This window comes from Odontesthes bonariensis, chromosome 11 (genome assembly GCF_027942865.1).
Source record: "Odontesthes bonariensis isolate fOdoBon6 chromosome 11, fOdoBon6.hap1, whole genome shotgun sequence".
Lineage (NCBI taxonomy): Eukaryota > Metazoa > Chordata > Actinopteri > Atheriniformes > Atherinopsidae > Odontesthes > Odontesthes bonariensis.
Genome location: NC_134516.1, coordinates 5,414,635 through 5,435,866, shown reverse-complemented (window position 1 = coordinate 5,435,866; position 21,232 = coordinate 5,414,635). Strand labels below are relative to the sequence as shown.

General features: G+C 48.8%; 1 protein-coding gene across 1 annotated transcript in view; it reads left to right on the top strand.

The window, feature by feature from the left end:
• The window catches only part of LOC142391170 (uncharacterized), a 49,844-nt gene extending 32,142 nt beyond the window's left edge, over positions 1-17,702 (top strand). Inside the window, exons 15-20 of the mRNA XM_075476947.1 lie at positions 7,636-9,428; positions 9,535-9,708; positions 14,671-14,844; positions 15,015-15,191; positions 17,043-17,089; positions 17,216-17,702. Of these exons, the coding sequence (XP_075333062.1) occupies positions 7,636-9,428; positions 9,535-9,708; positions 14,671-14,844; positions 15,015-15,191; positions 17,043-17,089; positions 17,216-17,553 (2,703 nt within the window). The 3' untranslated portion in view covers positions 17,554-17,702. The remainder of the gene's footprint in view (positions 1-7,635; positions 9,429-9,534; positions 9,709-14,670; positions 14,845-15,014; positions 15,192-17,042; positions 17,090-17,215) is intronic.
• Positions 17,703-21,232: the final 3,530 nt, after the last annotated feature.

The following is a 21,232-nucleotide window of genomic DNA, read 5'->3' as shown; positions in this document are numbered from 1 at the left end:
AGACTCCTCCCCCTGAGGCAGACACTCCTCCCACTGAGGCAGAGACTCCTCCCCCTAAGAGACTCCTCCCACTGAGAGACTCCTCCCACTGAGGGAGAGACTCCTCCCCCTAAGACAGAGACTCCTCCCCCTGAGGCAGAGACTCCTCCCACTAAGAGACTCCTCCCCCTAAGAGACTCCTCCCCCTAAGAGACTCCTCCCCCTGAGAGACTCCTCCCCCTAAGAGACTCCTCCCCCTGAGGCAGAGACTCCTCCCCCTGAGGCAGAGACTCCTCCCACTAAGACAGAGACTCCTCCCCCTAAGACAGAGACTCCTCCCCCTAACACAGAGACTCCTCCCCCTGAGGCAGAGACTCCTCCCACTGAGGCAGAGACTCCTCCCACTAAAAGACTCCTCCCCCTGAGAGACTCCTCCCCCTAAGAGACTCCTCCCCCTGAGAGACTCCTCCCCCTAAGAGATTCCTCCCCCTAAGACAGAGACTCCTCCCCCTAAGACAGAGACTCCTCCCCCTAAGATAGATACTCCTCCCCCTGAGGCAGAGGCTCCTCCCCCTAAGAGACTCCTCCCCCTAAGACAGAGACTCCTCCCCCTGAGGCAGAGACTCCTCCCACTAAGAGACTCCTCCCCCTAAGAGACTCCTCCCTCTAAAACAGAGACTCCTCCCCCTGAGGCAGAGACTCCTCCCCCTAAGAGACTCCTCCCTCTAAAACAGACACTCCTCCAACTAAGACAGAGACTCCTCCCCCTGAGGCAGAGACTCCTCCCACTGAGGCAGAGACTCCTCCCCCTGAGAGACTCCTCCCCCTGAGAGACTCCTCCCCCTGAGAGACTCCTCCCCCTGAGAGACTCCTCCCCCTAAGAGACTCCTCCCCCTGAGATACTCCTCCCCCTGAGGCAGAGGCTCCTCCCCCTAAGAGACTCCTCCCCCTAAGACAGAGACTCCTCCCCCTGAGGCAGAGACTCCTCCCACTAAGAGACTCCTCCCCCTAAGAGACTCCTCCCTCTAAAACAGAGACTCCTCCCCCTGAGGCAGAGACTCCTCCCCCTAAGAGACTCCTCCCTCTAAAACAGACACTCCTCCAACTAAGACAGAGACTCCTCCCCCTGAGGCAGAGACTCCTCCCACTGAGGCAGAGACTCCTCCCCCTAAGAGACTCCTCCCCCTAAGAGACTCCTCCCACTGAGGAAGAGACTCCTCCCCCTAAGACAGAGACTCCTCCCCCTGAGAGACTCCTCCCCCTGAGGCAGAGACTCCTCCCACTAAGAGACTCCTCCCCCTAAGAGACTCCTCCCCCTGAGAGACTCCTCCCCCTGAGAGACTCCTCCCCCTGAGAGACTCCTCCCCCTAAGAGACTCCTCCCCCTAAGACAGAGACTCCTCCCCCTAAGACAGAGACTCCTCCCCCTAAGATAGATACTCCTCCCCCTGAGGCAGAGGCTCCTCCCCCTAAGAGACTCCTCCCCCTAAGACAGAGACTCCTCCCCCTGAGGCAGAGACTCCTCCCCCTGAGGCGGAGACTCCTCCCCCTAAGAGACTCCTCCCCCTGAGGCAGAGACTCCTCCCCCTAAGAGACTCCTCCCCCTGAGGCAGAGACTCCTCCCCCTAAGAGACTCCTCCCTCTAAAACAGACACTCCTCCAACTAAGACAGAGACTCCTCCCCCTGAGGCAGAGACTCCTCCCCCTAAGAGACTCCTCCCTCTAAAACAGAGACTCCTCCCCCTGAGGCAGAGACTCCTCCCCCTGAGGCAGAGACTCCTCCCACTGAGAGACTCCTCCCACTGAGAGACTCCTCCCCCTAAGATAGATACTCCTCCCCCTGAGGCAGAGGCTCCTCCCCCTAAGAGACACCTCCCCCTAAGATAGAGACTCCTCCCCCTGAGACAGAGACTCCTCCCCCTGAGAGACTCCTCCCCCTGAGACAGAGACTCCTCCCACTAAGAGACTCCTCCCCCTAAGACAGAGACTCCTCCCCCTGAGAGACTCCTCCCCCTGAGACAGAGACTCCTCCCCCTGAGGCAGAGACTCCTCCCCCTGAGACAGAGACTCCTCCCCCTAAGAGACTCCTCCCCCTGAGGCAGAGACTCCTCCCACTAAGAGACTCCTCCCCCTAAGACAGAGACTCCTCCCCCTAAGACAGAGACTCCTCCCCCTGAGACAGAGACTCCTCCCCCTGAGGCAGAGACTCCTCCCACTAAGAGACTCCTCCCCCTAAGAGACTCCTCCCTCTAAAACAGAGACTCCTCCCCCTGAGGCAGAGACTCCTCCCCCTAAGAGACTCCTCCCCCTGAGGCAGAGACTCCTCCCCCTAAGAGACTCCTCCCTCTAAAACAGAGACTCCTCCCCCTGAGGCAGAGACTCCTCCCACTGAGGCAGAGACTCCTCCCCCTGAGAGACTCCTCCCCCTAAGAGACTCCTCCCACTGAGAGACTCCTCCCACTGAGGAAGAGACTCCTCCCCCTAAGAGACTCCTCCCTCTAAAACAGAGACTCCTCCCCCTGAGGCAGAGACTCCTCCCCCTGAGGTAGAGACTCCTCCCCCTAAGAGACTCCTCCCCCTAAGAGACTCCTCCCTCTAAAACAGAGACTCCTCCCCCTGAGGCAGAGACTCCTCCCCCTGAGGCAGAGACTCCTCCCACTAAGACAGAGACTCCTCCCCCTGAGGCAGAGACTCCTCCCCCTAAGAGACTCCTCCCCCTGAGAGACTCCTCCCTCTAAGAGACTCCTCCCCCTAAGACAGAGACTCCTCCCCCTGAGGCAGAGACTCCTCCCCTAATGACAGAGACTCCTCCCCCTAAGAGACTCCTCCCCCTGAGAGACCCCTCCCCCTGAGAGACTCCTCCCCCTGAGGCAGAGACTCCTCCCCTAATGACAGAGACTCCTCCCCCTAAGAGACTCCTCCCCCTGAGAGACTCCTCCCCCTAAGAGACTCCTCCCCCTGAGAGACTCCTCCCCCTGAGAGACCCCTCCCCCTGAGAGACTCCTCCCCCTAAGAGACTCCTCCCACTGAGAGACTCCTCCCACTGAGGAAGAGACTCCTCCCCCTAAGAGACTCCTCCCTCTAAAACAGAGACTCCTCCCCCTGAGGCAGAGACTCCTCCCCCTGAGGTAGAGACTCCTCCCCCTAAGAGACTCATCCCCCTAAGAGACTCCTCCCTCTAAAACAGAGACTCCTCCCCCTGAGGCAGAGACTCCTCCCCCTGAGGCAGAGACTCCTCCCACTAAGACAGAGACTCCTCCCCCTGAGGCAGAGACTCCTCCCCCTAAGAGACTCCTCCCCCTGAGGCAGAGACTCCTCCCCTAATGACAGAGACTCCTCCCCCTAAGAGACTCCTCCCCCTGAGAGACTCCTCCCTCTAAGAGACTCCTCCCCCTAAGACAGAGACTCCTCCCCCTGAGGCAGAGACTCCTCCCCTAATGACAGAGACTCCTCCCCCTAAGAGACTCCTCCCCCTGAGAGACCCCTCCCCCTGAGAGACTCCTCCCCCTGAGGCAGAGACTCCTCCCCTAATGACAGAGACTCCTCCCCCTAAGAGACTCCTCCCCCTGAGAGACTCCTCCCCCTAAGAGACTCCTCCCCTAATGACAGAGACTCCTCCCCCTAACAGACTCCTCCCCCTAAGACAGAGACTCCTCCCACTGAGGCAGAGACTCCTCCCAGACTCCTGGGAGTGCTAGTGCACGTGTGTGTGCACGTGTGTAGGTGCACGTGCTAGTGCACGTTTATGCGTGTGCAAGTGCGTGTGCACGTTTATGCGTGTGCACGTGCGTGTGCACGTTTATGCGTGTGCACGCGTGTGTCTAAGTGTGTGCACGTGTGTAGTAGCATGTGCACGTGTGTGTGTAAGTGTGTGTGTGCACGTGCTAGTGCATGTGTGTGCACGTGTGTGCGCATGTGTGTGCACGTGCTAGCGCACGTGTGTGTGTAAGTGTTTTTGTGCATGTGTGTGTGTGCAAGTGTGTGCACGTGTGTGTGCACGTGTGTAGGTGTACGTGCGTGCACGTGTGTGCACGTGTGTGTGCACGTGTGTAGGTGCACGTGTGTGTGCATATGTGTATGCATGTGCACGTGCTAGTGCACGTGTGTGTGTGCACGTTTATGCGTGTGCACGTGTGTGCACGTGCTAATGCACGTGCGTGTGCACATGTGTAGGTGCACGTGCGTGTGCACGTGTGTAAGTGTGTGCACGTGTGTGTGCATATGTGTATTAATGTGCACGTGCTAGTGCACGTGTGTGTGCACGTTTGTGTGCACGTAAATGCGTGTGCACGCGTGTAGGTGCACGTGCGTGTGTACGTGTGGGCTCAAACATTGAGCTGTCGGAACAAAGGGTGAATTTAATCTGGAACAAAGACATTTCGGACGAGTGGGCTGTAGGATCAATGGGAAATTTTCGGAATATTGACGGGTCGGACCAAAGGGGCGTCGGAGAAATGACATGTTACCAAAAACGGACAGGACTTGGGCTCCAGGAAAAGCCAAAAACCTGTTTTCACCAGTACAATTAGTCAATAACTCCTGGAACTTTGGATTACGGACCATTTTGGAACTTGGACCACGGAGAAACTTTCCCACTGCGCGCTGGAGGACAGCAGGAACTGTCGCCGTTACACGCGGAAAATTGTTAGACAAAGGAAGAAAGGAACCAGTCGTTTGAGGGTATGTACGGCAAAATGCCAGAAGATTAGGAACTTTTTCGTTGGAGAAAAATATTTGGATTATTTAGAAGCAAGTTTGGTTCGTGTTTTTTTTTTTTTTTTTTTTGTGATTTAATTAACGACCAAACAATTGGAAGCACCAAAAGCAGTTTATTTTTGGAAGGAAACCCGACATTTAAGTTTGAAAGGAAAGGAAAAAACACACACAAATCATTTTTTAACCAAAAATCTGTATTTCGTCTTAACTCCGGAAAAGAACGCTATTCCTGGGTTTCTTTCTCAAACAAGCCGACCCCGGGTTAGGACGATTTCAGACCAGAGCGTGGCAGCGAGACAACGGCAGTTATCAGGCGCTGTGTTCTACCTGGCTTTTCACACCGGACAGTCTGCGGCCGCGGTAGTTCCGCTCCAGCCCTGTCTGCATTCCCCATCCATTTCAACGGGACACCGCCGGCCGCCGCCGGCCGCCGCCGTCCAAATTCCGCTCGAGTTCTATTTTCCAAAAGCAGCGCGGGACGGAGGCGTCTCCCGCGCCGCTACTGCCCGACTACCGCCGCGTCTGTGTGCAAGGACAGATCTGTTTCCATGTATTTTCACCTCCGCCGGTGAAAATCGCTTCCGTTCCGCCACGCTTTGCCGCACTGCTTTGAAACGGCCCTAAGGGTTAAGGAGAACCGAGCTCCAGGCCCTCCATCCACACCTGTGTACCCACACTTAAGCACCCCTCCCCGGCCTAACGATCCAGTCCGCACCGCCTGGAGCTCCACGCCCCTGGTACTGTAAAAAAAAAAAAAAAAACGAGCTCCAGGCCAACCATCCACACCTGTGTACCCACACTTAAGCACCCCTCCCCGGCCTAACGATCCAGTCCGCACCCCCTGGAGCTCCACGCCCCTGGTACTGTAAAAAGAAGAAAAAAAGATTATAAAGAACCGAGCTCCAGGCCCTCCATCCACACCTGTGTACCCACACTTAAGCACCCCTCCCCGGCCTAACGATCCAGTCCGCACCCCCTGGAGCTCCACGCCCCTGGTACTGTAAAAAGAAGAAAAAAAGATTATAAAGAACCAAGCTCCAGGCCCTCCATCCACACCTGTGTACCCACACTTAAGCACCCCTCCCCGGCCTAACGATCCAGTCCGCACCCCCTGGAGCTCCACGCCCCTGGTACTATAAAACACTTTGAATTTTTTTTTTAGTCACCAGGCTGCCTGGTCCAGGCACACTCACCCGAACTCAAGCAGCCCTTCCCGGGCATGGACTCTGGTCCTTCCCGACCGGAGCTCCATGTAATTTTTTTTTTTTTTTTTTTAAGAGTCACCAGGCTCCAGGGCCTCTGCAAGTGATTTAGCAGCAGGTTCTCCACAAACATGCGGTGCGCGATAGGAGAGGGGCGACCGTCCTCCGGCCGCACCCCAGCCCCGTCACGAACGGCTCTCCGCACCGGCCGAAGCCGGCTACCCGAGACCGGCCGAAGATCCGCGGCGCTGCGGTATCGTTACGTCTAGGCTGTTTTGAAGTTTATTGGACATTGAAATGTCTGAAAGAAAGAAAGAAAAGTATTATTTTTGGGACTTTTTGGAACTTTATTTTGAACAATGGCCGATTCAAATGAATCTCAGACCGAGACACCTGTCGAGAACATGGAGGACGAAGTGACGCGTGTGCGCAAGGCAAGGACAAATGTCTCACATAACGAGGAGACTCAAATGATTTAATGGCAGACAAAGAATTCCTTGAAGAAGTGAAGCTAAATAGGACGAGGTTTAATGAGTTTTTGAATCTGCCATTGTTCTAAATAAAGTGTAACCCGTGCCACGGCAGCAAAGTCTGACCCGTGGTGTCTCTCAGCATGCTGACGTCACTGCTGATGTGTGACAGCCGGCTAACGAGGCGTTGCCCCGGGAACAGGAGCGCGTGCGGCTCGCCTGTGTCTCTGACAGGTGCGCTCACTTTGGCTGCTTAAAATTGCACTATGACTTAGGCTGCGCTCCACTGTCTCCAACAAACGCTCGCTGTTCAGAAAGTAGAGGCGACCTCTGGGCTCAGAGGCAATTTGTAAGAAAAATGTGCGGCAGAGCTCAATGAGCGTGACTTTGTGTGAAAGAGGACACGTTTTCCTACATTTTAAGGGATCATTTCTTTCTGGCAGTTAAACTGTATGAAAGTTATAGTTTGAATAGTTGTTTGAAAAGCTAAACAGGTTGAAATTTATCAGCACGCGATTTGGCATCAGACTGAAGTGGGCGATGAGCTGTGGGTGAAGGTGGGACCCGCACACTGAAAGTGTAGCTACGGCTCACGCATAGATTAATGCTGCGCCAGTGAATTTTTGATCCTTGGCGGCGCTTGTGTGTGAGGGACAAGCACGAGGAAGGAAAAAACAAACCGAGCATAAGGAGAGAGCCCAGCCATGTGAGCGGTGAGATGCAAAGCACAGAGGAAATTCTAAAGAAAAAAAGAATCGAGGATAAAGTGTGCGAGAGGGAGTGCTGCATGGTGTATATCGCTGACATTGACGGGGCTGGATAATGGTAGCTTACTGTGGAAACTCCGGTGAGTGATATCAATGATATGTGAAGCTAATGGCTAGCAAGATCGTTTGCTAGCGTATTTAAAAAATAAAGTATTAAAAAAAAAAAAAAAATGTTGCTTTATTTTTGTATCTTTTAAAGCAAAGAGAGGAAAAAAAGAAAAAGTTCGTTTGCTAGCAAGAATGTTTGCTAGCAAGAATGTTTGCTAGCAAGATCGTTTGCTAGCAAGAATGTTTGCTAGCAAGATCGTTTGCTAGCAAGATCGTTTGCTAGCAAGATCGTTTGCTAGCAAGAATGTTTGCTAGCAAGATCGTCGGCAAGCGTTTAATTCATGATGTTATTTAGTAAAATGTATGCATTATTTCATATTGAAATTGTTGTTAAAATTGATTACATGTTAAAAGATGTTACTGTGTTACCTAGAGAATGCTCTAATTTTACAAGTTTACAGTTTGTGGACGTAAAGTTAAATCTGCCCTGAAGAAGAAGTTCCAGTGTGTGTTTGAGGGGATTCCTAAAGCAGGAAAGCCAACCCTTCTGAATCAGATCTACACAGAGCTCTACATCACAGAGGGAGGGACCGGAGAGGTCAATGATGAACATGAGGTCAGACAGATTGAAGCAGCATCCAGGAAAGCAGGCAGAGCAGAAACATCCATCAGACAAGAAGACATCTTTAAAGGCCCACCTGGAAGAGATGAACCAATCAGAACAGTGATGACAAAGGGAGTGGCTGGCATTGGGAAAACAGTCTTAACACAGAAGTTCACTCTGGACTGGGCTGAAGGCAAAGCCAACCAGGACATCCACTTCATGTTTCCATTCACTTTCAGAGAGCTGAATGTGCTGAAAGAGAGAAAGTTCAGCTTGGTGGAACTTGTTCATCACTTCTTTACTGAGACCAAAGCAGCAGGAATCTGCAGCTTTGAACAGTTCCAGGTTGTGTTCATCTTTGACGGTCTGGATGAGTGTCGACTTCCTCTGGACTTCCACAGCAAGGAGCCCCTGGCTGATGCTACAGAGCCCACCTCAGTGGATGTGCTGCTGACAAACCTCATCAGGGGGGAGCTGCTTCCCTCTGCTCGCCTCTGGATAACCACACGACCCGCAGCAGCCAATCAGATCCCTGCTGGCTGCGTTGGCATGGTGACAGAGGTCAGAGGGTTCACTGACCCACAGAAGGAGGAGTACTTCAGGAAGAGGTTCAGAGATTCAGAGCAGGCCAGCAGGATCATCTCCCACATCCAGACATCCCGAAGCCTCCACATCATGTGCCACATCCCGGTCTTCTGCTGGATCACTGCTACAGTTCTGGAGGATGTGTTGGACACCAGAGAGGGAGCAGAGCTGCCCAGCACCCTGACTGAGATGTACATCCACTTCCTGGTGGTTCAGGCCAAAGTGAAGAAGCTCAAGTACGATGTAAGAAGTGAGACAGATCCACACTGGAGTCCAGAGAGCAGGGAGATGATTGAGTCTCTGGGAAAACTGGCTTTTGAGCAGCTGCAGAAAGGAAACCTGATCTTCTATGAATCAGACCTGACAGAGTGTGGCATCGATATCTCAGCAGCCTCAGTGTACTCAGGAGTGTTCACACAGATCTTTAGAGAGGAGAGAGGGCTGTACCAGGAGAAGGTGTTCTGCTTCATCCATCTGAGTGTTCAGGAGTTTCTGGCTGCTCTTCATGTGCATCTGACCTTCATCAACTCTGGACTCAACCTGATGGGAGAACAAAAAACATCCTGGCTCTCTGAAACAAAAGAAGATGAATCAGCAGAGACTGACGTCTACATGAGTGCTGTTGACAAAGCATTACAGACTTCAGATGGACACCTGGACCTGTTCGTCCGCTTCCTCCTGGGTCTTTCAATGCAGGGCAATCAAAAGCTTCTACGTGGCCTGTTAAGACAGACAGAATGTAGTTTCCAGACCAATCAGGAAACAGTTGATTACATCAAGGAGAAGATCAGCGAGAATCTGTCTGCAGAGAGAAGCATCAATCTGTTCCACTGTCTGAATGAACTGAATGATCGTTCTCTGGTGGAGGAGATCCAACAGGCCCTGAGTTCAGGAAGTCTCTCCACAGATAAACTGTCTCCTGCTCAGTGGTCAGCTCTGGTCTTCATCTTGCTGTCATCAGGACAACATCTGGATGAGTTTGACCTGAAGAAATACTCTCCTTCAGAGGAGGCTCTTCTGAGGCTGCTGCCTATTATCAAAGCATCAAAGAGAGCTCTGTAAGTACATTGTTGGATTTCTTCATTATTATATAAGGACTTCATAATTTTTTCAAGAGAAAAAAAGCAGGAAGTAGTAGTTTAGTATATTTTCTTTTTCTTCCAGTCTGAGTTTCTGTAACCTCTCAGAGAGAAGCTGTGCAGCTCTGTCCTCAGCCCTCAGCTCCCAGGCTTCAAGTCTGAAGGAACTGGACCTGAGTCACAACAGCCTGAAGGATTCAGGAGTGAAGCAGCTGTCTGATGGACTGAAGAGTCCTTCTTGTTCACTGGAAACTCTCAGGTCAGAGTAATTAAGTTTCTTAAATATGATAAAAAGACAAAAACGGCCATTATTTTATATAGAAAAAAACATCAAAGCTTTGACATAGTATAATGGGAATTTCTATATCTTCATTCAGTCTTGTTGTAATTCAAGTCAACTACCACATCATCAAACTAAGTGAGATTACATCATTGCCCAAACTAACAACTCTCCACCGTCATATAGATGCTTATCCTTTTGTATCACATAACAAATTTCAACCCCTTTTATATTTGACCCATAATTAAAATGCAGTTTGTTTTAGGTTGTGATCTGGTGGACAGGGTATGTGGCATAAGCATTGGTTTGGTCTATTTATCCTAATGGCTCTATTGTCTGGGGTTAAATGCTCCTGACAGGGTCTTCCACTTGAAATAGGCTTGGGTTATCCACGGAAACATTATCTCTTAGACCCCCTAGTGACCCGGGTGATAAGGGCATTGTCATGAGTAAATCCAGAACAGAGAAACAGGGACCCACTGGTCCTATTGGTAGAGCATCTTTTGGCTAGGTTGACTGCAGAGTCTGCTCAGGCCCAGCCTTACATAGGAATTTCCGAGGGTGTTTTAGGTCCACTACCCACAATATACAGAAAATGAGTCTGTTGCAAATTCTCTAGGACTGCAGGTGGAGGTGGTAATGCTACTGGATCAGATTTTGGACTTCCTACGTCCTATGTGCCCAAAATAGTGATGTCAAAGGCCATGAGGGCTCACCACTCTTAAGGTCCAGAGACCAGGTTTGATGCAATCCCTCTAAGGTTGCAGGTAACGTTCCAGCAGAGTTAACAAAAGAGGTGTATGTATGTGCAACAACCACTTATCATCCCTATTGCGGCTAACCGTCCAAACCAATTTTACTCAGCTGTCATGGTAGGCTAAACACGGGAGATAATTGATGGCGCGCACTAAGATGTAACTTCTTGGTCTCTTGTTTCTTTTTTTTCCATGTCATAACGTAGCATAATGCATCAAATATTATTCAGCGTATGCAAGGAACCAAAAAACATACATAGAAGACTTGTAATATGAGTTACTTACATTACATTACATTACGGTCATTCTGCAGACGCTTTTATCCAAAGCGACTTACAATAAATGTGTTCCACATGGGTAGGCAAAAGAACACAAGAAATCACAAGTGCATTTCCTTCCAAAACCAAACAGCTAAGAGCTTGAGAAGTGCTAGAGTAAGTGCAGTAAGTTAGGTACCTAGACAAATGGGAAAAAGACAATTTAGGAAACAAATAGGTGCGTAGGAAGCTGGAACGAAACAGGAGATGTCCTAAGAGCATCTAAGATGCTGCAGACAGGTCCAGGAGAATCAGGACAGAGGAGAGAGAGTTAGCTCCAGCAGTTTGGAGTGACTCAGTTACTGCTAGGAGGGCCGTCTCAGGTGAGGGGCCCACCTTGAACCCGGACTGGTAGGGATCCAAGAGGTTGTTCTGGTGGAGGTAAGAGTTTTGGACAGAAAGGGTAGAAGGGATGTCGGTTATTCGTCCGGTCTGTAATTCTTGATCTCTGAAGGGTCATGAGCTGGTTTCTTTAGAGGTGTGACTCTGGCAGTCTTGAAAGCAGAAGGAAAAGAGCCTGATGTCAAAGACGTGTTAATGAGGTGGGTCAGGTAAGGAAGAAGATCAGGGGCAGCAGAATGAAGGAGAGGGGAAGGGACTGGGTCTCTATGAAGCATATTTAATAGCTGTTTGCGGTCAACAAAACATTTCACCCCCGAGCTCACCCCACTACTACATCCTCCAAGTCAGGTCTTGCGCACAGGTAAGTACAACTATTTGTAACCACAGAACACACACCCAGAGTGACACACCCATCACCAAAGCACCAACCAGGCGTGCACACCACAGCCACACCCACACATGGCCCCTACAATTCCACTGTTTTAACAACTTGGTCCAGTTCAACGCTGGACTGAAGAAACTGAGCGACAAAGAGGGATCAGTTCCAACTCTCAGAGTTGAAAGAGCAGGGAAATGGAAGCATCTGAGAAATAATTCCTCCTGGTTTATTTATTGAGTTATTTTCTTCTTTAGCAGCAGCTAAAGCTAACAGCTTAGCTAATGAAGGTGATGTACACCAGCTTCTAAGGAGTTATTGCTGCTCCTTTAGCAGCAGCTAACGCTAACAGCTTAGCTAATGAAGATGACATACAGCAACTTCTAAGGAGTTATTGCTGTTACTTTCTGAAAGATGAACATTATTGTTCCCACATTACTTTGTTAGCTGAAGCTTTCTAGCTGAACAGTTCCGTTCTGTAACTCATCAACCTGCACCTGTGTGGATAAGGTGTGTTTCCAATACAACACCGGTCCCCTCCTCGCTCTCGGTGTGCTAACGCTACATTATCGGCATGTTTCTGATAAAGATGGAGGTCTCCCAGTACAACTGTTTAATGAGGTTAATATATCCAAAATGTTTAAACGCAGTAATTAATGGTACACATGCATTACTACGAGTTACGCTGCGTACATCTCCGGCTTGATCCATCACTGTTGATGAGAAAGCATTGTTTGCTAGCATCTGCTGCTAGCGGAGGTCCAAAAATTCCTAAAGGAAATCCTTCTCCATGGCCTTGCCAAATTTCTCTCACACCCATGTTTTAGTTTCTGTAGCCACCGATGCTGTGGCCTTTCCGTACCAGTCAGCTGTTTTAGGTAAGCCCTGGGATGACCGTGCCCTAGAAGCCTCCTACTTTAGCTTTAAGGTTTCCCTCAACTGTTGCCCGTCAGCGCGTCCTCTCTCAGTACATGTAAAAAAAAATAGATAAATAGAATTAAAAAAAAATCCTAAAGGTGTGAGTTGAAGATCTTCCAGACAGGGGCTTCCACCAGACTTTCCCAGTTCACCCTCACTGCTTATTCGGGTTTACCAGGCAGTCTTCCCTGCCACCGGATCCAACTCACTATTAGATGGTGATCAGGTGAGATTTTCACCCCTGTGTTTAAGACAAACACCAGCAGGTCTAATGATACGACTATGAAATTGACATTTGACCTAAGATGCCCTTGTAGTAAGAACACTTATGGACCACCTTATGCTTGAACATGGTGTTTGTTATGGCCAATCCATGACTTGTGTAGAAGTACAAGAACAAAACAGCTCTCGGGTTCAGATCAAGAACCATACCCCTCCAGTTCATTTCACCACTGCCCATATTGGTATTGAAGTCTCCCAGAGAAACAGTGGAATCCCCATTTGGTACCACCTCCAGGACTCCACCCAGGGACTTTAAGAAGGTGGGGTTCTCTGAAAAGGTCTTTATTTTTCGCTATTTGTCTGGCTCCTCCCTAAAACCAATTTGCCTAGGGAGACTATACAAGGCTCACGCCCCTGACAAAACAGCTCTCGGGATCCACCATCATAAGGTGGTGCTTCCTCAGAGGCGTCATCCAAACCAAATTTAATTTTTAATGCTAATCTGGAAAAGTATTATGATTCAGAGTGAGGGCTGTGTTTATATGGTCAGCATTAAGTCAGTGTTAGTGTTGAACTTCACCAGTGCTGCACTTTGTTTCTGCTCCTGTTCATGGTTTTCACTGGCAGAATTCTTTGGCATAGCCATGGTAAGGGAAGCATCGGACATTAAAGCTGCAGTCTGCAGGATTTGTTGTTGTCATACGTAAAGTCCTAATTTTTGGCATTTTAAGAGTTTACATGATCTATCAGAACGCTTGAAGTTGAAAACGGTGACCTCCGTAGTCGCAAAATGCAAGAAATGCTTATTTTTTAACCGAAAAATAAAAAGTTATTCAACTTCCTGTCCCGCCCCATCAAAACACATGAGAACTCGTGCACGTCTACGTGCACGCCAGATGCTCGTACACGACTCCTCATTCATCAACTCACCTGTCATTTGCGATCATGGAAGACACAGTAAGTAGACTAGCCCGTAATGAAGTTCAATAGTCCAGATAAATAAGCGTGGGGACGAGCCTACCTTGTATCGCGCGTGCACAATCGGTGATTGACAGGCAGCAGAGCCCAGCTCGTAACCTGATTGGTTACCTTTTACCGGTCCGGTCTGCAATTTTGTAAACAAGCCTGCTGGCTTTGGAGGGACCTAGCGGGACATATAGGGGACCTAGAGAACTCTTTTTTTTTTGTATTGGGGTATTTAATGTACTACTTTCAGAATCCCCGGACAGTTCCAGGCATTATGCTTGAAAAAGAGTTGCAGACTGCAGCTTTAAGATCAGGTGGTTACATAACCTCTTCTTGCAAATCATGTTTTTTTGCACCATAGCAGAAACACCACTGATACTCGGAATGCTAATCAGCCTTACCAAGATGAGAGAACTGATTGATTTATTTTTCTCAGGTGGACTATTTGTAGTATTTCAGGGTCCCGTTTAGAAGTAATGGAACAACATAGGTTTTTCTTAGCCTCGAAACTGTACAAAGAGAGTTGGTGTACAAAGAGAGAAGAAAAAGCTGAGCCGTAAAGCAAAGGTTTTGATTAATCACCGGTTCTACATTTGCACATTCGCTTGGCTATTGAATAAGGGTATTGACACCAAGAGCAAGACTGCTAATTATATAGATTGAAATAACTGTTGTCAGCAGGTTGACGGATCTTACTTGAAATTGGGTGTGAGGTTCAGAAATTCTAGAGTGTTTCTACTTTCCCTGCTGCTTCTCCATATTAGAGACATGCTAGTTGACCTGACAAAGGTGCCTTCTGGGCACTTTGCTTTAGAGGTCTACCAGGCACAGTCAGGTGGGTGGAGGCTCTGCCGATGACTTAAGACTCAGAAGGATTATATCTTCCAGCTGAAGCAGCAGGGGATTCCTCAGGTGGACATCTAGGAATTTACTCCAAGAACTTGAGAGGTTTTGAGAATGAATTGTTTGGTGAGTTTATACTCATGTTGAGAGTCAACAACATTTTTATTGTAAATTGTGTCTTATTTGATTGTTACCTTTACAGGCTGAATGACTGTAAGCTCTCAGAGAGAAGCTGTGAAGCTCTGTCCTCAGTTCTGAGTTCTAAGTCCTCGAGTCTGATTCAGCTGGACCTCACTAACAATGACCTGCAGGATTCAGGAGCGACGCTTCTGTCTACAGGACTCGAGAGTCCTTGTTGTAAACTGAAAACTCTAAGGTCAGTATTGATCCAACGTTTTAGCCTTTAAGCTAATTTACTAAGCAGTTTACAATTCCTCTGAGAATATTTTACAATCTATTTTTTCTTGATTTTTCTCAACTTTTATCATGGGGATATGACATATTAGAGACCAGAAGTGGTTTCACACCAGATTTATTTTTTTACAGCCTGTCAGGCTGTCTGATCACAGAGGAAGGCTGTGCTTCTCTGGCTGAAGCTGTGACCTCCAACCCCAAATCCCATCTGAGAGAGCTGGACCTGAGCTACAACCATCCAGGAGACTCAGGAGTGAAGCTGCTCACTGATCGGCTGGAAGATCCAAACTGCAAACTGGAAACTCTCAGGTTTGTCTGATAGAGGAGGAAGAGCTGGAAGCATTTACTTTGTTTGTTTCTCTGCTGTAATCTTTTTTCAGTGTGGCGCACCGCTTTAACCAATGAAACCGTTATCACACAGCTAATCCCACAGATCCAGCCTTCTCTTTGTAAGCACACAGTGATGCTGCACTGAGCCACCTCTCTTTGCTCTGTGGCATTACCAAAGTGCTAGCTTTGCACGGAGGTCTTTTTTGTGCCGATATTATGCAGCTGCTGTATAAAACGGGGGATGTGCTGGCATTTGACAATGTAAAAAAAGAATGGAAAGTGCTTGATTAACTCTGAAAAAATGTGATCTCATAAAATTCTTGGTTTGCATTTAGACATTGATGAATTGTTGGCATTTTAATTGCCAAATTTAGTAACAGTACAATTGATTTATTTAGTATTTAACTCGTTATTATCGCGTTAACTCTTTATTAAAAGGTGGTCTTTATTAAAAGACCACCTGGAGGCACTGGAGAGTGCTCCTGCAGGAGACTCCCTCGTCCTGCTGGGGGACTTCAATGCTCACGTGGGCAATGACAGTGAGACCTGGAAGGGCGTGATTGGGAGGAACGGCCCCCCCGATCTGAATCAGAGGGGTGTTTTGTTATTGGACTTCTGTGCTCGTCACGGACTGTCCATAACGAACACCATGTTCAGGCATAAGGGTGTCCATATGTGCACTTGGCACCAGGACACCCTGGGCCGCAGCTCGATGATCGACCTTGTGGTTGTATCGTCGGACTTGCGGCCGTCTGTCCTGAACACTCGGGTGAAGAGAGGGGCGGAGCTGTCAACTGATCACCACCTGATGGTGAGTTGGCTCCACTGGTGGGGGAGGAAGCCGGTCAGACCTGGCAGGCCCAAACGTATGGTGAGGGTCTGTTGGGAATGTCTCCCCTGTCAGGAGGAGTTTCAACTCCCACCTCCAGCACAGTTTCAACCATGTCCCGTGGGAGGTGGGGGACATTGAGCCCGAATGGGCCATGTTCCGTGCCTCCATTGTTGAGGCGGCCTCACAGGCTTTTATTTTGTAAAAGTCTGCTGCTCACAGGCTTTTATTTTGTAAAAGTCTGTTGCTCACAGGCTTTTATTTTGTAAAAGTCTGTTGCTCACAGGCTTTTATTCTGTAAAAGTCTGCTGCTCACAGGCTTTTATTTTGTAAAAGTCTGCTGCTGTCTGCTGTGGAACAGGAAAAGAAAGTAATCGGTGGATCCACCAAACATGGAGAAGGGTACGGAACTTTTACTCGGCCATTTTCATTTTAAAGTTCTTCCAGACGGCGGAGTCGACAGAACCAAAGTCATCTGTAAACACTGCCAAGTTGAATTGTCTTCTCAGCGTAGTAGTTCCAGTCTAAAATATCACTTAAAGGCAAAACACACAACTGATAGCAGCAAGTCATTCAAGGAAACAGACAGTGGAGCGAGGCTTCTACATAAAAACTACAGAAAGATGCTGATGTTAAAAATGGATTTGCGCATCAAATGTTATGGCACTTTCATTCATATGGCAGCACATTTAAAATAAATAAATTAGATGAAATATTTTAATCGTTACCCAGCCCTAGTATTTACTCTTACAGAGTTTGTTCATCATGCATTTTAACCGAGAGTCAACATAAACCTTTTGCCTTTTGTCACAGTCATCTCTGCTCCAGGAGAGACTGGATTAACAAAGAATGAAAACCACAGCTCAAAACTTTAGAGATGCTCCATTCCAGTGGATGTGTCCAGATGTTGGACTGTTCCTTTCTCAGTGTAGAACAGTGTGTGTGTGAGAGCCATGTAATGTTCATCTTTGATGCTGCTCTGACCCCCCTCCTGCTTTCAGGGTGGAGCCTGCTGGAGAACGATGGCTGACACCAGGGCTGAGGAAGTGTGAGTGTGTTCTTCATCTGATTCATGACATCCAGCCATCGCCACACTGTCACATCACTCATTGATCAAAGTGAACAGATGATGGATCAATAACTGCAGCTGGACTGTGTTTGTTCTCTCCATCAGATTCCTGCAGACTCACAATCGACACAAACACAGTGGACAGAGTCCTGAAACTGTCTGACAGCAACAGGAAGGTGACACATGTGGAGGAGGTTCAGTCATATCCTGATCATCCAGACAGGTTTCATGGCTGGTGTCCTCAGCTGCTGTGTGGAAATGTTCTGACTGGCCGCTGTCACTGGGAGGTGGAGTGGAGAGGAGGAGTTAATATATCAGTGAGTTACAGAGGAATCAGCAGGAGAGGAGGAGGCAGAGACTGTGCGTTTGGATGGAACGATCAGTCCCGGAGTCTGTTCTGCTCTGATGGCGGTTACTTTGTCAACATGAAAGCATATTTCTGAAATGTGTGCTTGATACCCTGAACTATAAGTGGATGTCTGGGCTTTGCCATCAGTGCTGTAATTCAGGACTTTACCTTTAGAAGCCTCCTAAGGTGATGTTTGTTGTGATTTATAAATATGGTGTCAAAATAAAACTGAAGTGAATTTGCCTGAATTGTGCTTTTATTTGCACCGGAAATAGTTTTATCTCCACGCTGCAGCACGTCCGAATGAATAGAAGCCAAGTGTGTGTGTGAAAATAAAAGCTCCAGTGAAGAATATGAGCAAAATGACTGAAAACAGCTTTGAGCTGTAGTTCCTGTGGGTGAGTGATGCCACGAGCTGAGCTTGTGTAGCGTTTAAAGTACGGCACGTCCCATCCACACGTGGCTGCTAAACAGGAGCGAGCATAAAGAAAGCCAAAGTGATCCGTTTTCATACTTAAGGTTTCAGTTTCATCCCATCTTTGGTTTGTGAAATGTGCATTTCTGAGTTGTGTTTCCACACTGTAAGCAGGTGGCATAGTTTAGCTTGGATCTTAATTAGACTGATTGTAATTTGAGCGGCAGGTAAGTTTGGTAAAATAAAGCCAAATATCAGCCTTTGTTGTAGAAATATGACTACTTTGCAAGGAAAGAAAAAGCAGGCGAATGAAAAGTTACTAAAGCAGGAGTTTTCCCTTGAAAAAGTCCATCTTTGGAGAATAAAACAACAGAGTTGTTAACAGAGTTTCTCTGAGTTTGGGGCTGGTTGGGTGCTTTTGAATGGATTATCCCATGTCGTTTTGTGTCTCTGCGAGAGGCCAAAAGACGGGTGATAATAATATTCTTCTCAGCACTGATGAGTTGTAATCGGGGCTCAAAATGAACACCAGCCAAATGCGGGTGAAAGTTATTTTTGGCTTGTATTAAAAAAAAACTCACTAGCCGGCTTGGCCGATGATAAGTGAGGAACTTTACCATCTATTTCGCGGGAGGCGAAATGATTATGGGCAGTCTATGCGCGGGACGCGCGAGCGCAGTTTCTATGGGAACGCATCCGCCGAGGCTGCCGCACTAGGGGAGCGGGTCCCTCTTGGTTTGGAAATACGATAGACGCCGGTGTTCAGTCGATTTCTCCTGCTTGTCGAGAATTGCTACTTTGCCCATGCGCCGAGCTGATTTTCTGAGTTTCGTTTTCACGCCCATCATGTTTTGCTACCCTGCGTCTGATTATTTTCTCTTTTGGAAGACATGCAAAGTAATAAAACACTGATCGTATTAACAAGCAGTTAGCTTAACATGCACAAATGGGGTGTCTGTCATTCAGCATTTGATTTTTGTATTTGGGACACTTCTGTCTTTATTTAGGCGACTCTGCTCCATCATGGTGAATGAATGCATTGAGCCGGGGTCGAGCATTATTTGCCAGCGTGTTATTGGTACAAATACAGACGCAAACACTAAGAAAATGTGGCGATGGTTGGGACAGCCGGCCGTGAAGAGAAAAGATATGCCTGCCAAAGGAGGGGAGGAGGAGGATGATATTTTGAAAAAATTGGAATCCGGCATGGTGACAGTTTGCGCACACGCCGGCCCCACTTTGTGTGAAAAGGGGAAAATGGAACTGATTTAGACGGATCCGAAGACAGTTCAGAGAGCTCGGACGATGTTTAAGCATCTCACAGTATCCCCCTCATAATTAGTCTCTGCACATTGTGTTTAATTTTGTGCATTATCCGCAGCACTAAAACATGGTTAGAAAGTTGTTCAATATTTCCATTTTTGTAGATTCAGGGTTGACATGAATATAAATCAGTTTTAAAGTAATTTTTTGACGTACACAAAATGTGACCCTGAATAGTATGTGAGGGTTGAGGAGTAATGAAATGTTAAAATAAGTTTTGTATGTACATAAGTTTAATGATTGTCATTCTTTTAATTGGATATACATTCCCAATTTGACTGTAAAATGAATTTAAGCTTTTATTTAAGCCTTTAATTTAAGCTTTAGTCAATATATTGAAATGAGTGGGTCTCATCTCGTCTTTTTTGCAGGGAAAAATATGTGGCTAGTGGATATTCTGATTGGCTGGTAACTTGAGAAATTTACTGGCCACATTGGCTGGTGATGAAAAAAGTAAATATAGAGCCCTGGTTGTAATGATAATAATAAATAAAGTAAAGAAAGAAGAGACGCAGGTAACTACAGAAGAGACAGAGCTTCCTGCTTTACGTAGCAGAATTAGCTCCTGATGATAGAGACTCCTCCCCCTAAGACAGAGACTCCTCCCCCTGATGATAGAAACTCCTCCCCCTAAGACAGAGACTCCTGCCCCTGATGACAGAGACTCCTCCCCCTGATGACAGAGACTCCTCCCCCTAAGAGACTCCACCCCCTGAGACAGAGACTCCTCCCCCTGAGAGACTCCTCCCCCTAAGACAGAGACTCCAACCCCTAAAAGACTCCTCCCACTGAGGCAGAGACTCCTCCCCCAGAGACTCCTCCCCCTGATGACAGAGACTCCTCCCACTGAGGCAGAGACTCCTCCTCCTAACAGACTCCTCCCCCTAAGAGACTCCTCCTCCTAACAGACTCCTCCCCCTGAGACAGAGACTCCTCCCCCTGAGGCAGATACTCCTCCTCCTAACAGACTCCTCCCCCTAAGACAGAGACTCCTCCCCCTAAGAGACTCCTCCCCCTAAGAGACTCCTCCCCCTGAGAGACTCCTCCCCCTAAGAGACTCCTCCCCCTAAGAGACTCCTCCCCCTGAGAGACTCCTCCCCCTAAGAGACTCCTCCCCCTAAGAGACTCCTCCCCCTGAGAGACTCCTCCCCCTGAGAGACTCCTCCCCCTAAGAGACTCCTCCCCCTGAGAGACTCCTCCCCCTGAGAGACTCCTCCCCCTGAGAGACTCCTCCCCCTGAGAGACTCCTCCCCCTAAGAGACTCCTCCCCCTGAGAGACTCCTCCCCCTGAGAGACTCCTCCCCCTAAGAGACTCCTCCCCCTAAGAGACTCCTCCCCCTGAGAGACTCCTCCCCCTAAGACAGAGACTCCTCCCCCTGAGACAGAGACTCCTCCCCCTGAGACAGAGACTCCTCCCCCTGAGACAGAGACTCCTCCCCCTAAGACAGAGACTCCTCCCACTGAGAGACTCCTCCCACTGAGAGACTCCTCCCCCTAAGATAGAGACTCCTCCCCCTGAGGCAGAGACTCCTCCCCCTGAGGCAGAGACTCCTCCCACTAAGACAGAGACTCCTCCCCCTGAGGCAGAGACTCCTCCCCCTAAGAGACTCCTCCCCCTGAGGCAGAGACTCCTCCCACTGAGGCAGAGACTCCTCCCACTAAGAGACTCCTCCCCCTAAGAGACTCCTCCCCCTAAGAGACCCCTCCCCCTAAGAGACTCCTCCCCCTGAGAGACTCCTCCCCCTAAGAGACTCCTCCCCCTGAGAGACTCCTCCCCCTAAGAGACTCCTCCCCCTGAGACAGAGACTCCTCCCCCTAAGACAGAGACTCCTCCCACTGAGAGACTCCTCCCACTGAGAGACTCCTCCCCCTAAGATAGAGACTCCTCCCCCTGAGGCAGAGACTCCTCCCACTAAGACAGAGACTCCTCCCCCTGAGGCAGAGACTCCTCCCCCTAAGAGACTCCTCCCACTGAGGCAGAGACTCCTCCCACTGAGGCAGAGACTCCTCCCCCTGAGAGACTCCTCCCCCTAAG